Raw genomic sequence first — 16,883 nt, 5'->3', positions numbered from 1 at the left:
CTTGGCTGCTGGCTCTGTCTGCCCTTCCAGCCCCATGTACTTCTCCCTGCGCACATGGACCACACAAATCACCTGGGAAGCGATTTCAGCTGCACTTGGCTGCCAGAGTTTAGCCGGAGCCCTCAGCTGAGACGTGCTGGTGACTGGGGAAGGAATTACTGTTTCAGGTGGGCTGTGGCAAGAAATTCAGAGAAACCCAACACTCCAATGCGTGCTGTATGACACTCTGTACTTTATTAGAACAGCCATAACCCCAGAGAGCCAGTGTTCTGGTTACATAGACACTATGTTAGTAGTCTATCCTACAGAAGTGCGCAAATACTGTGATGCACTCAATGGAAATATGCCAAGAGACTATTAACAACTCCTCCTGTGAACTCAAAATCTGGGAACTCAAGTGGGGCTGCATGGCAGCGGCTGAGGCCAGAGCCTGGCCTCGTAAAAGGAAATGCTGCAGGGCACTGTCGATGCTGGTTTGTGCAAGAGGGCTGTGGAAATGTCTGTTGAGGCCAGAACATTCCCCCCACCTAGCTCGCAGGGCGACATGGCATCTACAGAGTTGGCTCTAGTAGCTTTGGTGTGACGGGACTGGTGTGCGTTGGAAGTGTCAGCCAGGTAAGGTAAAAGCTGCTGTGTAAGTTCAATAAATACAAAGACAAGTCCTACTTGTTGTAAATGGGAACCAACGTGCCGTTTGTAGGACCTAGCACCATGTGTGTGGAGTCTGGAGGGCCTTTAGGGGAGACCAACAGATGCTCTCTGTTAGAGAGATAGCTTAAATAGAAGTTTTGAGGAGTTTTAGCTTTGGCGGCATGGGGAGGAACAAGGGGCCACCCAAAAGGCAGTAAAATCAGTTAAATACTCTGAGGTGGCCAAGGATCCCCCATTACAGCCAGCATGTTTGTCATCAGATATGCAAATCCACCTGGCTCAGGTTGTTCACCTGCATCTCCCCACCAGCTGGGTTTGGAAAGCTTGGTGCTGCCTTCCTGTGAAAGCCACATCGGTGGATACCTCACAGACCTGCACAGAGCAGGGACAGAGCAGAGAGAGTGATTTTGTAATACTGATACAATGGCTGGGCCGGGGGCGCCTGGCTGCTGGTGTAACGATGCTTCCCCTCCTGCCAGGCTTCCTGTAGGTAGGTGTCAGAGGCTGTGAATGCAGATCTTCTGGGGAAACAGACCTAGGGAGGAAGATGCTGGTGTGGTTAATGTAAAAATGGGAGAATCTCTAAAATACTGGGTTGGTTTATGCTTGTAACTGATAATGTTGCTGTTAGCTGGGATGTTGTAAAGGCAAACTAAAAGAGACAGCCTGAGGAACAAAGGACCAGAGTCCACTCCAGACGTTGGCTTGAGTTCAGGAGAAAGTGCTTTGGCCTCATTTGGCTACAGATGCCAACAGGCCTGGCGTTCATGCTGTGAGGCTCCGTTTCTCCTAGGAGCATTCTTCAGTGGGCAAGGAGCTGAGCTTTGGCCGGGCGCTGCTGATGAAGGCATCTGCTTCAGGTGGCACTGTGGTGGCACTGTGGCTTCTAGAAGGCAGTATCTTTGTGCTGGCTCCGTCTGGCTTCGTCTCACCGTTGGTGCTGTGTGTTCCTCTGGCAAACAGCTTGGAGTTTCTCAAGGTGCTGGCAGAAACTGCAGGAGTGGGGCAGGGGAGTGAGGGTGGGGGGTTAGAAACGTTTCATTCACACTCTGCTCTAGCAAGCTGTATGAATAAAACCACTTACGGTGCTTTGGTCTGGAGCGGATGGTGCTGATGACTGTGGGTATTGGTTGCTCCATGCTGTGAACACAAGGACAGTCATGAGGACATGTATTAACCTCTGCGATGCCGGGGAGGTACAGAGGACTCGAGTTTGGCCCATGTGAGCCTGGCCTATGTGGGCAGAGCCAAGTGCAGAGCTGGATCGTGAAAGGCTAACTCAGCAGCACCTGGGCAAAGCATCATCTAGAGAAGTGCTGGAGCCCTCCAGTCTGGGGAGTCTAAGAAAAACTTCAGAGTGAGAAACAGGGCTGAACTGTGTGGGGACTGCTGGGATTTATTCTTTCCTTGATCGAACCTTCAATACCAGACTCAAAGCTCAGGATGTCTGCTTTCTCCTAGGTGTTTGGGTGCATCCCTTCCCCTCTTCAGCCACAAGGAAGCCCAGCTTACCTGCTCTCCTCCCCTTCCATCAGCTTCCTGTAAGTGAGAATCTCCACATCAAGTGCCAGCTTGATGTTCATCAGCTCCTGATACTCTTTCACCAGGTGAGCCATATCCTCCTTGCTCTTCTGTAGGGCTTCTTCTAGCTTGACCAGTTTGGCTTTGGCATCCTTGAGGGCCATCTCACCGTGCTCTCCTGCTTCTTTGATATGCTCCTCTAAGTACAGGCACTGGTGTTGCAAAGGGAAAAGGGTGGTGGAGGTGTTAGGCATGCTGTAGTTTCAGATTGTGTGTCAGAGTTTTGTCGCCCACCCCAGGACGCACCTGGCTCTTTTGGGACACAATGCAGGACCTCAGTTTCTGGATCTGTATGTTCAGGTCTGCGATCTCCCGTCGGCTGTCAAGGAGGTGACTGCTGTAGGTGCCTGACTGGGTGCTTCCTTCATTCAGCTGCAGGAGAGATGGAAGACTGGGTTATCTGTGCGCCTCCTCTGCTGCAGCAAAGGATTCTGCAAGGATTCCCACTGCCCTTGAGGAGAAATGCCTAGCAGGAAAAATAATGGGTGTGTGGAAGGACTTAGGGCTCATTCTCATATCCTTGTCTGGCTGTAGCTGTGCAGGTATAGAGCACTCTGTCTCTTGAGCTTAATCGCATTCTTGCCCTGTTGGGAGGAGGCACCAGTGGAAGGTCATTTGCCTCTTAGGAGGGACAGGGAGATGGCCTTGCCTTTCTCCACTGACAGTATGGAGAGCCTAGAGCGATGAAACTACTAATTTACACACCTGTGTTAGGAGGAGTTGATCTGGGTTAGCACCCTGTTCCTCCCTCAGTTCCCAGCTGTAGTCTGTCCCTCCACATCTTGCTGATTCCTGTAGTTTCTGGGCTGATCTCTCTCCCTCTTCTTTCCCTGCCTCTCCCCAGTATCAATCAGATAAGGAGACAAATACCTTTCTCCTGGTAAGTGCTTCAGCCTCCTCCCAGCTCCGAAGAGCCAGGGCTTCATACTGGGCCCTCACTTCTTCCACAATTCTGCTCAGATCAAGTTTGCATGCATTGTCAATTCCCAGTACAACAGAAATGTCCTTAATTTCTGTCAGCAGCTCCTCGAGTTCCTGAAGAGCAAAGAGAGAATAGGATTGAGATACAAGTAGTCAAGAAAGCTATGAACTGGGAGAGAGCTGGACCTGGGCAGGTAGCTAGGCAAAACATCTTCCATACGCAGTATGGAGATGGTGAAACTTCCTAGGTTTTCAGTCTCTGAAGTTTGGGAGCTGGTACTTTCTCTGGAAAATCCAGACTCGGGCTAAGGTGTTGGTTCGGGACCTTTGGATACAATCTGTTAAAGAGTCTGGTAAAATAGTGCATTTGTTCTGCATCAACAGCAAGTTAATTGAACTGGTGACCATGCTTCAGTCTCTACCGGTATTCAGATGGTGGGCATGTGCGTCTTGGGCAAGAGACAGGGCAGCATGAACCGTTCTGCAGGCTGGTGGTGCTGGGAAGATGGCTTTGCCCAGCTCTGCTTCGCTACCTGGAGAGGCTGTGGCTGCCGCTTGTGGTGTTGTAGTCTGCTTTGTGTCTAGTTAGAGAGGAGAGAGACAGGACCCTTCTCTGAACACATCCACCGCTGGCAGACCTATCCCACTCCCCAGAGCTGCTCTCCTACGCTGGGCAAACTTCAGCCAGCACGGGGGAAGGTGGAACGTGCACACACACAAGCTGCAGTATCACTGACTGGGATATTTGCTCTTGGTAGCTGACTCGGTCACAGCTTTAGAAAAAGGAGCCAAACAATGAGGAGTTGTTCCTCTCAGTGAACCTAAAAAGGACCCTTAATCCATGCCTGTAAACTGCACTCCTGGGTGGTTTGTATCCAGGCAAGACATGACTTGACATTGAGCAGATGGTGTAAACATTCACTTGGCAGCTCCTGCCCAGCCTCAGACTGTTCCTGCAGGGGTGTCACCCTTATCAGTATCTCTGCAGTTGCTTCTGATTTACACCGGTGTTAGAGAGCAGCATCCATCTCTCCCCATCTCTTACCTTTCATCTTGATGTTTTTGTTCTTCTCTTTTGTGCTGAGGGCTCTGATCTCTATTTAGAGAAGCATTTGTATACCTTGTTTGCCTTGCCTTCCCCTGACTGGGGAAACAAAGGGTACCCTGACATAGTGATTCATGAATAACAGAAAAATACCTCTCTGCTCTTCCAAAGACCAGGATTATCAATGTATTTTTCCCCCCCTCTGTATAAAATCCTTTAGCCTCTTTGTTAATCTTTGAGCAGGTTAATAGCTGTATGAGAAGATGCAAGTGTATTGCAAATACTTGAGCATCCTCTGCCAGGGGAGGGGGAAAAAAAAACCCAACCAAAAAACCTGGTGTCTCATTAATGAGGATTGTGGCTGGGATTTTCTTCTGATTCACACCAACGTGCTGTGAGCAAAGCTGTCAAGCAGTTTTCCTCATTTGCCCTTACACTGGGTATGTGTGCCTATATGTTGATGTCAGTCAAATCAACAGGTACAGGCGAGAAAATGACTAACCTGAAAACAAGCTGTTGAGAGGACACAGAGAGAGAGGAAGAGATGGAGTGCAATTTCTTTGTATGAAGCATGGGTGAAAAAAATTGTGCAGCCTTCTGCCAGGACAGCAGTGTGGAACCTGGAGGAAATTAGCTCAAGAAGAAGATCCTGACAGCAGGATCTGATTTCCATCTACCCCTGTATTCCTGGTGCAAGGCAACTTAAATCTTAGAACTTTAGAGAAAGTAAGGTTTCATGGTTAGTTGCAGGCAGGGCATGTGTTCTTTGCAGTTCTGATATTATGCAGGTCCTTCTGTCTCTCTGTGTCTCAGTTTCCCCACAAGGAATGTTGACATTCCTCTGTCAAGCACTTTAATTGTTTTGGTAGAATTTAGACAAATCATTAGTATTCCCAAAACACGGCTGAGCCTGCTTGGTAACATTTTACAGGCTCTGAGTAAGTGGCTGTAATGGCTTTACTGGGTTTGAGTAGCTACAGGCACGCTGCAGCCTCTGGGTTTGTGTGAAGGGCTGCAGCCTCTGCGTCCTTGCCCCCCTCAGTGACATAACACCTGAGTGCGTGCTTCCCATGAGGTGGGATGCGTTATGTTGGATTGTGCTAAAGAGCATCCAGCACCTCACCCAGGCTCACGGTGGCTTGGCCCCGTTCGTTGTGATCCCTTCCTCTGAGCCTGAATCGGACAATATTCCGCTCGCTTGTGACCTGGGGAGCCTGGGCGCTGGGGGTTAGGTGCTGAGCCAGCTCCGGTGTTGGATGGGGATTCCTGGCTGTTAGAGGGGGGACCTGCTGGAGCAGCCTCCCTGCAGGAGCTGCGGGGCAAAAGGACCCTCCTGGTCAACTTTAAAATGCACTCCTTTAGTGAAGGGAAGGGGATTATCTCATGAGACCCTCAAGCCATTTAATAGTTGTCTGCAACACCATGCAACTTCCCTGGACAAGCTCTCATTTTGGTGTAAATCTGGAAGAATGCCCTCTCTGTAGTGGAACAGGCCACAAAAATGTTGGGTTTTCCCCCCCCCCCCCCCCCTTTTTTTTTTTTCTCTTTTTGCATAGTAGCTTGTGTGTTCCCAGGCCACTTTCCCAATTGAATTTTTACCTGCTCATAGACGGTTTTTTTCAATTCCATCAGCTCTTGGAGCCCATTGAGTTTTGCCTCCAGCTCAGTTCTGTGCAAGGAGCTCACATCTAAATCCTACAGGAGATGGAAAGCATATTAATCAATGGTTTGGCTTTGAGTTAGTAGCCAGAAGTCTTTCCCACTGCCGCCTCCTCCCCCAGCAAGTGCCCTGCTTGCTGTTTATTGGCAGGTACTTATGAAACTGCTCTCCTGCTCTGCAAGTAGGGTGGCTGCTTTGCAGACCTTTTTCCTCTGCTTTTTTAAATTTTTTTTGAGTGAGATCTTTGGTGGAAGTCTCAAATGAGGTAGGGTGGAGAAGGAAACAGGTAGGGCAGGTCCATACCCACTCATCTTTTGTTCACCACAAAAAGCACAGGTTATTGAAAACTCTGATGCCATCCACAAAAGTCACCAGAACTGCCCTTACTGGTCGATGAGTGTGTCAGGGAAAACATGCAATTAGCCATAATAATAATTTGCGGAGAACGTTTCCTCTGTCTAATAATACCCTGCATTCATGCACCTTGGATTATTTATTTTTTTTAATGTAAAGGCTGTGCACAAAGCCTCCCGTTCCAGTTGATACTCAAATGCACCTACTCCTGGGGTGGGATGTTTAAACAGGACGTGGCCATGTGACAGGGAACAAAAGCAAACACATTTATCAATTTCCAGCCTTTCCCAACCTACGATATCATTCTGAGAGAAAACATGCCAGCGAGGAGGGGTGTTGCCTCAGAGGGTCCTGGGTGCAGACCCCTCCAGGCCAGGTCTGGCCAGTGCAGTTGCAGCGTGGTTGGGTGCAGGCATGGTCTGACCCCCTGGTGCTTCCACCAAGAGCCACGGGGCTTTTCTGGAACCGCGGGCAGCCCATGTGGACTTTTTCTGTTGAAATGGTGACTGTGTTCACCGCTCTGCTGTCCTCCTCAAGACCTTATTACCCCACAAAACCTCTGTGGTACAAGGACTCTGTTCAGAGCTAGCTGAGCCTGGACCATCTTGCCTCTCCAAGTTCTTCTGTGACTACACAGAGCTGGTGGCTGTAGAGGTGTGCGGATGAAAAGCTGCTCTTGCCACTGACCTTTTTGAGCTCCGTGAAGGTGTATTCCATGCCGCTACAGAGGCGAATTTCATCCTCGTATCTAAGGAGAGTGAAAAAAACAGTTAGAAACTACACATGGCGAGAGCCTCTGGGATGCTTAAGGTTGTCTTGCTGGCCCCAAAAAGCGTTGGCATCAAAGCTGTCTGCTTTTACTGTGATGTCCCACCTCCTTGATGTGCGCCAGACAGCAGGGAGAGATATGTCTTAAGTGTGGGCATCCTGGACAAGTGAGAGGACAACAAGCTGCCACATGCCAGCTGCTCTGTACTAACACCACGAGTACTTTAAGGCTGAAGAGCCCCAGAGTAGAGAGCAGGTATCTTTAATTCTCATTTAATTTGAGGGCTGAGCAGCCTCAGGTTAGCTCACGTTTGCTACAGAAAGAGAGAGCAGGCTTGGAGAAGTGGGGTGTGGTGAGTTATTCTGTGAAACCCAGTCGCATGCCCAAAGACTCCCAAATTTTCACCCTAAGCCTTCCTCTTCTCTTTCTTTCAGGTATCCTCAGCATTTGATTTCCAGAGCCCGAGAGTCGTCTCAGCGAGAAGACTTTGGCTTGTGAAAATTCCGAGAATACCGGTGTGGTGTCATAACTTAGCCTAAACGTAGTGCGATTTGCGAAGTAATGCAGGACCTGGCAAAGCAATTCGTGGAAAACAGTGCCCACAGAGCAGAAGGTAACAAAACCCGGATAGGACAGGGTGGAGTCCTAATGGCCAAATATCCAGCAGAGGAACCAACCCTGCAGGTGTTTAAAAAGAGGTTTGATAAGGCAGGACCAGGATAGCAAAGACACAGTCCAGGGGCAAATGCATTTCTGGATGACCAGCAGCAGATACGGGAGGGTAGCTTAGGGAAGGCGCCAACCCTTGCTGGCTCTCGGGACAAGCGTGTGGCTAGCCCTAAGGCTGCTAAAAGCAGGTGTCTGACCAGGAAGCCACGAGGTCTTTTTTTGGGCCTGGTGTATGGCCAGCAGCGGTTTGTTCGTTTGCTGTGCAGGAGCGTTATGTGATGAGTGTTTGGTATCTCCTGTGGTGCTGCTGGACACGCTTTGGAAATGTTGGCTTTTCTGCTGAGACCAGGGCAGGTTGTGCTCTCAGGGAGGTCGTGGCTTCCCTGCTTTCCATGATACCTCATGCTCCTCCGACCCTAATGTGTGCATAGTATTTCCAGGCTTTGAATTAAACCTTTCAGTGCTACTTACAGATGCCACCAAGTTGATATGGGGAAGGCTGAGACCTTTGAGAATGAGATAAAATGGCATCTCCTAACAGAGTGATGATGATGGTAAAATTGGGAATGACAGCCATATTCTGTTGTTTGGTGGTTTGGTCCATCGTCACTCCAGTTACTCTCAAGAGCCTTCCCTGCTGTTGTACAAACCTTTAGGAGAAAGAGGAGCTGTGCCTCGCTGCAGAGAGAGAGAGAAGGTGTTGGTAGTGCAGCACAGGGGATCACGCTGTGGGGCAAGGGGTTAAGTCCTGCTCAGGAGCTGGCCTGAAATATCAAAACCAGCTCCCTGGACCCTGGAGCTGTTGCTCCCTCGACAGAGGGGATAGGGAGGGCAGGGAGGGGACCTGACAGTCACAGCTCTACAGTTAGGCAATTTTAAGGTTCTTCTTGAATACCCCCGTGATGTTAAAACTCACCCTCTCCTTGCCTGCTTTTATAATGTCAGGTAGCATGGCTAACGAGATTTACCTGTCTGGTTTCTCTCCTCTTTAGCTGGAATGTTAGCTATGCTGCCAGCAACTATGTACTGCGCTTAATTACAGCCTGCCACTCTTCCTCCATCCTCATTGCACCTCAGCCCAATCCCAGTCTGTCCCAGCCTGCCGAGGCACCTTCACGCATTGCCAAGCGTTGACATAATCCTGCATATTGAACAAACAGCACTCCTGACTGAAAGAGAGCAGGCCCAGCCAGCCAAACATGCTCACTGCTCAGCTCTGGAGGGACCTGGCGGCCGGGAGATGACTCATATGGGGATGGAGCATTCCACAAACACACTGCAGGATTTATCTCCTTAGAGATAATCCTTAAGCAGTCTTGCATTACGGTGTAAATCCATCCCATCTCAATTCATGCGCCTAAGACACACCTGAGACAGGTGTCTAGTCGCCTTGGGCTCCTTCCATAGGCAGTGAAGCAAAATCAGAGGTGAACCAAATCTCAGTGCAGGCTGTGTTCCTCTCTGGATGTGCCTTCAAGACTATTTTAGGGTGAAGATAGAGCGGTGGGATGAATCTGAGCCTGGTAGCATGACTTTAAGTCAGTCTTCCTCTTGTGGAGCAAGGAAATGGGGCAGAAAGCAGCTGAAAACCAGCTGCAGAGGTTGAAGGTAGAGGGTTGTCAACTGTCTGGTCTTCAGATTTGACTAACGTAGTCGTTGGATCTCAGAAGTGGATCCTCTGAGGGCTGCATGCCCCATATTTCCCTGCTGTATATCCCCAGTGCCACCGCAGGGTAGGTCAGCACAGGCAAAAATTCCCTGCCTTATTCAAATGGCTCTTTGCATGTGGAAATCACACGTGTGGGGAGCTGAAGCAAACGCTTTGTGCAGATGGTGCACCTCTGGGCAGTCGTCCCTACTCAGGTGTGGCTTGGTATTTGATTTTTAGCTTGACTTCCTAAAGAAGCAGGGTTTGAGATGCTGTGCCAGTCTCCAGGCTGCTTCCCTGTCCCCTCTCCACTCCCCTCTGCGTTTGGAATTGCTGGTCAGTGGCAACTAATTTGGGGAGGGGGTGCGAGTGTCCCAACTAAAATCTCCCGTGTGGTTTTTGGAAAGCAGTTGCTGGATGGAGAAGATAAACAGATTAAGGCCTTACAGAGGAGCACGGGCAGGCACGTTTCACATCGTAAGTGATGTATTGCTGGGCAGTAGCCTGCTTGAGTGGTCACCACAGGTATGGCGCGTTCCATGTGGAGCACCCCAGCTTTGATGAGAACATAACCAGTTAATTTATTAGCTTTTCCTCCCCAGAAAAACTTTCCCTTGGGAAAATAAGCCTCCAGAGGAGTTGGAAGCCTCCAAAATTTGCATGGTCTAGACAGACCGTTTGCTCTAGAAAAACAACTGGGCAGAGGCGGCTTTCTCGAAGGTGGCGTGCAGGACTCGACAGAGCCAGCGTGGGTTAGGACGGGGTTGGACTGCTGCCTGGAGAAGGCTCAGCAGAAGCAGCAGTTCTCTCCCCATGAATCACTAACCGCTGGGAGCAGCGCAGTGGATTGTCACAGTCACAGAAATCCACCTGCGCTGGCGTTGGGTGTTAACAGCGCCCAGTGGCAGGGTGGGTTTTGCCTGTTCGTGGCTCAGGTCGCCCCTGGCAGGGCTTGTGCCTTACAGCTCACAAACGGGAGAAAGCGGAAGGGGAAGGCTCTGCAAGTGAAGGAAAAGTGTTCTGAGGAGCCGTGTCATTTCTGAACGGTATTTTCGCCGTGGCCCTGTAGTTCCACAAAGTGGGAACCCTTCTCAGGAATGATAGTTGAGGTGGCCATAAGCTGGTAGCTATTGTGGATTCTCTGCTGTCTAATACAGCACACATGCACATCCTTGTCTTCTCTGTGCTGGGTGTGGCACAGGTCCTGTTCCTCTAGTCATTCTCTTTATTTAATTTTGAGGGATGTAGCATCCCTATCATGTCTTATCCAGCTAGGTAGTAACTGTCCAAGAAAATCAAAAGGTAGGGGGAAACGCACAGCCAGCCTGTGTGTGTCAGCACCTTAAGAAATCAGGCTGAAAAATAAGTAAGTGCCAGGCATAGGCAATTAACGAGGCAATTACTGAGTACAAGTATGAGTACAAACCGTGAGAGCAGACAGGGGTGACCGATCTGACGTTTCTCCAACAGCCCAGCCATTTCCTAGCTGGGTTTTCCTGACTGTCAGGGAATAACCCGAGAAGTATCATTTATAACTGCAGGGCTGCGGAACAGTTACTTCCTCAGGGAAGTGCAAGGAAGACCAAGTGCTCCAGAGAGGGAAGGCAGGTCTTAACCTTTTTAAGGCCGGGAGTAAATGGCACAGTCCATATTGTGGCTTTGATCCAAGCTCAGGGTTCTACCTGTCAGCAAAGCAAGCGTCAGAGAGCCCCGGGCTTACAGTGAAACCAACATCCCAATGAAGAGAAGACAGACACCCACTGTGGAGAATTCAGGTATTTCTAGGCACCTGGGTATCAGCGTGTCACTTCTGGAAGGATGCTGAGTATGATGGTTTCACAGAGAAGGTCGAGAACCAAACTCCTAGTTCCTGTTCCTGCTCTGCCACCAGCTTGCTCTGTGAGCTTAAGACAGGCTTTAATTGCTGTGTCTCCGTTAGTGTATCTGTAAAGTGGAGGTATCAGTCCTTCCCCTAACTGGCAGGCACATCGGGTATCTAGTTTAATCAAAGTCTGCAAAGAGCTGTAAGACCCTGGGGCTAAACTCTCTAGAGGGGGCACTGTTATTATTTGTGCATCACTTTGTACGTCAGGAACAGGTTTGGGCTATTACTGCCGTGATGTCTGTCAGTGCCAGCAAAAGGGCAGTAGTCCCTTAGCATCATGGTTTTTATTTGAGAGTGCCCATACGTGGCGGCTCTTTGCTACAAAATCAGCATGGAAGACTCCAGCGATCTTGTGCAGGCAGATGGGTGTAAGTGTAAGGGAAAGCATCTAATTGTGGATTCACCTGTGGTATGCAAATGACAGTGATAATAAGAAAAGCATTGTCTTCTTGAATGAGCCATGGCACATCTCAGATGCTTTTATCTAAAGATCTCAAAGCTCTTGGCAAAAGCATCGATAAGCACATGGCAGCTGGTCTTCCCTTAAACTTTCAGCTCCCTCAGTATTTTCTGTCAAGAGCTTTTCTGGGTAAAAGTCTGACTTTTTGGTCAAAGCAGAGTTTTGTATTAAATGTTGTGGGGTGAAGGGGGAAAGAAGGGGATGTTTGTTAATAGTAAGCAGCCTCGATCCATAAAACAGTTTGGCAAGAAAGTTCTAGTTTGTGATAATAGTGTGGAGAATAAACATTTCTGTGTTTGTGGCTGTCATTCCCGATAACACTGTTCCTCAGAGCCTGAGGCATTTGTCAGATGCCGAGAGCTCTTTGGTATTTTGCTTTTTATGGGTTTGCTTTCATCTCTAGTTAGAAGAGGCTAAGGTGCTGACTTCTCCAATACACAGTTCTTTGCACACCAAACTAGGAATTTTTTCCTGGGAATACCAGTCTATCCTTGTTAAATCAAGCCCACATTCCTCTTTGTGCCCACAGCTGAACAGGTACCTTTGAAACACATCCCCCCTTGTAACCGCCAGCTAGGCTGGGCACCTACTTGCTTCGGAAGTTATCCATGGTGTTCAGGACCCTTGTTAGCTCTGCCTCAAGATTTTCCTGCTCGTAGTTGAGTGCCTTCATCTCTTGATTCATTTTGCTCATGTACTGGTCGTAGATGGCCTTGATGTCAGACTCTGAGTGGGAGTTGTCTTGATCCTTCAGGAAGTTCCACCTTGTCGTCAGGATCTTGTTCTGCTGCTCCAGGCACTGGACCTGCAGGAGAAGTTTTGGAGACATTCATGACATTGGCCAAAATCAAAGCTGATGGCTCCTGGCAGGGCAGGAGATACTGAACTGGAGACCTTGAGAGTAGTGAGAAGCTGCTGGAATCAGCAGAGATTTCCAGGGAAAAGTGAGAAATCCCCTGAAAATTAGGCCTGAGGATGGAGGGTTATAGGGGCTTTTAGAGGTTTTGCACATTACCTACTAATTTATTTCTTGATTGAACATGTTCACATCAAACTGGCATCTTTTATTAAGTCACTGAAAGATAAGGACTGCTTGATGCTAGTCCCCTTCGCCTGTGGACCTACCGAAGCAAAGGCTGAAAATCCACCACAGGTCACACATGGATGTCCAGAGCGAGAGAAAGGCAGATTTACTGCCTCGGAGTGGCACAAAGATAACTGCTGTCAAATCTGTTAGATTATATGGTGAAGTTGGAGTAATGAATCAGAGCCCTAGTTTGTATTGCAAAGCAACAGAGACGAGGCCTATGGGAACTCGAGAGAATAAGCAAAATAATTACAGACTCCACGTGAGGTCTGTGTGTGCATGCGCCTGTCTGCTTGGAGAGGATACACCACATTTCATCCACCCACTGCTTGATGAATCTGGCTCTCTTCTTTCCTAATATTCACAATCTTAACAGTAATGCTCAGTATTTGACAGTTTTCATCTTCAAAGCTCTTGGTTAACTTCAATTAATTATCTAATTGCTACCTCTCTCTCCTACTGCTCTGTGAACAAAACCAAACTCCTTCAGCCACGTTTTGGCTGGTGATGTGCGAGTTGCCTCCGCCAGTGTCCTCCCCTCTGTTGCGGGGATGATTCAGTGCTGACACCGTCACTGTGCGGGGTGCAGATGGTATCTGGCCTTGACCATCAGCTTTGACATTAACTTTCTGTGGCCTGAAGCAGCATCAGTGCAATGAAGAGGCAGAGTTCCAGCTGCTGACCGCTGCACAGATGCACGTGGTGAGAGACGGAATCTTTCCCAAAACACTTCTTGTCTGGACAGAGAGAGAAGCAGGAGCAGAGAGGAGCCGAGCAAATCAGAAGCACTCGGCTGCTCACAGTCAGTTCCCAGCAGAAGGGATGAGAATGTTTGGATATTACAGGTCTCGGTGTCAGAGGCCTCATCCTTTCTTCCTGATACCTTAACCCGTGGCTGTAGACATCCCATCAGTCGTCCAGTCTGCTGACTGGCTGCTTTGTCCTGGTACAAAACCAGCACAGCATGCTGTGTGTGTGCAGACGTCAGGCTGGGAACCAAGAGGATGCTGCTGCCACAGAGCCAGGAAGGGGCATTGCAAGTGGCACAAGTAGGTGGCCTCCAGGGCCGTCAGGAACTAGCTGGGCCACTTGTACTCTCGGTCTGAGACATCTCGGGGGCTGTGACAGAGCATCCCTCTGCGGGGCTGGGGTCAGCCTGCAGGTTGGGCTGTAGCAAACAGCCTCTCGTTTAAGGCAGCTTCCCCGTTTGCTGCTGGGGTGCTAAACGATCGAATGCATTAGCTGTTGTTCTACGTTCATCTTTGACACTCAATCAAATCTCAGGTCCTGACCTTGCTCCTAATCTTCAGCTGCTCTTTTTCTCCATCCTTGACACTCTTCTTTCCTGTTCCCAAACCGTACCTGTCCGCTGGGCTGAACTGCTTACATCCTGGCTTTTTATGCTGTGTCCATCTTAGCAGAAATTCTTCCTTGCAGAGCCTTTTAATGTGAGCTTTGCAGCAGAAGAATCACCCAGATCTGGCCTCATTTCTTGGAAAATCATGCCTGAACACAGAAACAACGAAAGCTTAGTTCTCAGAGGCCTCTACCTCTGTGCTGTGCAGGCTAAAGGTAGGGCTTCCAACAGGGGCTCCATGACTTGGCTTTTCCCCTTCTCCCACCTGGATGGAAAATAGATACTAGCAGATCTGGAACAGCCTGCTGGAAAGCCATCAACAGCAAACTCCTGAAGTTAATGTGGTCATTCATCTGAGGAATTAGCTGCTCAGGCCTGAGACCATCCGAATTCCTGATTAATCAAACCCCAAGTTCTCTTTGACAAGGAGGTGTCATTATTTCCTCTGGAATGTGGGCCTGAGGCAGATGGCTGAAGTTTGCCACTTGAAGCTGCAGCCTTCCAAGCTAAACGCAGGAGCTGCTAGCACTGCAAGCCACCCAGCTAAGGTGGGGTGTTTGTATCTTCTGTCCATCGCGCCCTGTAGTGCACGCTTATCAGCAGGCTGCCCGCTTGGGTCTGTCAGGAAACCTGGAGGCTCTCCCACTCCTTCCATCCCTCTTTGCACGGAACAGGCTAGTGCTTGTGGCCTGGCTCACGTACGTACTGTCGCAGCGTGGTCTTTTTCCATCTCCGCCATCCTTTCTGCTGAGCTCTGGTTTCCGAGCAGGGCTAACATCCACACAAACCTTGACCTCTGGGTCCAGATAGTCAAAGGACCAGTCCTGTAGCATGTGCGACACGACCCACCTGGGTGATTTCCAAACGAGGGGTTCTCCAAATCCACATTGCCGAGGATGCATGTTTGGAAAAGCACGGAGGTGAAGGCTGCCAAGCCCCTCCATCCAGGGTCAGCCCCCTGCTACCACCACAGGCCTGTTTGCACAGGTAGGTGTGGTTGGTTCACAGCTATTCAGTTTGGATAGATGCTACGGTAGGTTCCCCCGCCCTTCTTCCTCTCCAGTGCAAATTCAGGTCCTCTTAGAGGTAGAGTTAAAAAAAAAAAAATAATAATCCCAAGCCATAGTAGCTTGGCATTGAGTGCCTGTATTGTAGACTGCAGTGAAGCAATCCTCCTAGGAGATTACCATCTGTTTACAGAGCACCAGGGCTTTGCAGAAACCTGCCCCAGCTAGATGAGTTGTTTTCCTTTGAGAAAACCTTCTGCCTTCTCATGGATCTTAAGAGATGAAAGCGACACTTTCTTGGCTAAGCATGCAACCCCTCGCAATAAAAACCACAGCGGAGGGAGGTGGGTGGGGGTTGTCCCCTGCCCACCACGTTGCTCTGAAGGTGAATCTCCAGCTCTCTTTGGCAGTTGGAGAAGAATTTGAGCTGCCGCCTTAATCGGCGTCACCGCCCATGGCTGTTTGTCCACTACGGGATCCAAGGCCTGCTGTCACCGGCACCGTGCCTGTGGCCCTGCCGTGCCTGCTCGGGCAGGGCTGTGTCCCCGAGGACAGAGCTGCCTGCCCTCCCAGGGACCCGTGGGGTGACAGGCAAGCGAAGGAGATGCACGGGCTGCCCGATGCTGCTGACCACGGAGGCAGCCCGGCTTCCCCAAGAGGTGATGCTAGGCCCTTGTTAAAGCAGATAGCGCTGAAGGAATAACCGATTAGGCAATTAGCTTAATTTTCAGAGCCTGGCAATGGTTAGCTGAAGGCCTTGATAAGTCTCCAGAGCGACTGGTTAGTGCCTGCTTCCCCACCACCATCCTTTTCCCCGTGCTGCACCATGGTAGCTCACCTTACCTTCTCAATTAGGGTCACGAACTGGTTGTTGAGCAACTTGATGTCCTCTTTCTCCTGCTGCCGCATGGCTTGGAAGTCCGAGTCGATATCGAGGTGCACGGGGGCCAGGAGTCTCTCGTTGATGGAGAAGGAGGGGTAGGGGGAGCATCCATAACCAGCATCTCCATGGAGGCTGAGAGAGCTGTAGCCGTTGCTGGCAAACCCGCTGGGACTGCAGCGGCCCAGGCGATCCGGGGACGGGCTGGCTGCTTTTCCTCTGCTCATCTTCCCTGACACCTCCCAGGAGGAGAGGGAGCCACTGGTGAAGGCTTTGCAGGGGTTAGTCATGCTCAGCTTGTGGCTCTGCAGCTCGAGGGGAGGGAAAGGGGGAGAAAAAAAAAAAAAAGAGATGAAGTTTTCTCGCTGCTGCTGCTGCTGCCTCAAAGGGAAGGAGAGTAGTGGCACGCTGAGGAGTTTGGTCGGCTTAATTCCTGTCTCCTCTGCTTGTGGGTTGGCTAATGAATTACAAGCACCTGTTCTCCTATGTTCATTAAACGGAGGAGGGTGTAACCGTTGATGTAATCCAGATCAACCTGTTGGCTTTTTTTTTTTTTCCTTCCCTCCTCTGTCTGTACCCTCCTTTCTTCAGGAGCTTGTTTGTGTGGTGAGGGCACAGGCACTCGCAGCAAAAACAAATCACTCGCAGGTAATTTGCCAGGCCCCAAGCAGCTGCTTTCCTCATCCTTAAATGGTGAAGAAAGCAAAGGTGCTGGGCTGCAGCAGGCTCAGGGAGCACTCGGTGCACGGAGCCTGGGTTCAGCCCCTGGCTGGTTTCCAGCCAAAATCTGCAGGAAGAAATTGTGATTTTATTTTTTTATTTTTTTTTTGGTGGGGGTGTGTTGAAAATTGTAAAGCAAGAGTCTGAATGGGCTAAGAATGGCAGGGGTTTGGAAACACAGCTCAAGCT

General features: G+C 49.8%; 1 protein-coding gene across 1 annotated transcript; it reads right to left on the bottom strand.

Moving 5' to 3' along the window:
- Positions 1-212: 212 nt before the first annotated feature.
- On the bottom strand, positions 213-16,395 carry LOC130141149 (keratin, type II cytoskeletal 80-like). The gene is made up of 9 exons (XM_056321884.1): positions 15,938-16,395; positions 12,234-12,448; positions 6,900-6,960; positions 5,798-5,893; positions 3,103-3,267; positions 2,479-2,604; positions 2,164-2,384; positions 1,736-1,791; positions 213-1,643 (listed from the first exon to the last, which is right to left on the bottom strand). The coding sequence occupies exons 1-9, from the start codon at positions 16,262-16,264 to the stop codon at positions 1,441-1,443; spliced, it is 1,470 nt and encodes a 489-aa protein (XP_056177859.1). The 5' UTR covers positions 16,265-16,395; the 3' UTR covers positions 213-1,440.
- Positions 16,396-16,883: the final 488 nt, after the last annotated feature.

Source organism: Falco biarmicus, chromosome 19 (genome assembly GCF_023638135.1).
Source record: "Falco biarmicus isolate bFalBia1 chromosome 19, bFalBia1.pri, whole genome shotgun sequence".
Lineage (NCBI taxonomy): Eukaryota > Metazoa > Chordata > Aves > Falconiformes > Falconidae > Falco > Falco biarmicus.
Note: the sequence above shows the minus strand (reverse complement) of the source record. Positions and strands in the feature narration are given on the sequence as shown.

Coding starts and splice junctions, on each gene's coding strand:
- LOC130141149 (XM_056321884.1), bottom strand. CDS start 16,264: ATGACTAACCCCTGCAAAGCCTTCACCAGTGGCTCCCTCTCCTCCTGG. Junction 12,449..15,937: donor TCGTGACCCTAATTGAGAAG/GTAAGGTGAGCT, acceptor CTTCTCCTGCAG/GTCCAGTGCCTGGAGCAGCA. Junction 6,961..12,233: donor ATGGATAACTTCCGAAGCAA/GTAGGTGCCCAG, acceptor CACTCTCCTTAG/ATACGAGGATGAAATTCGCC.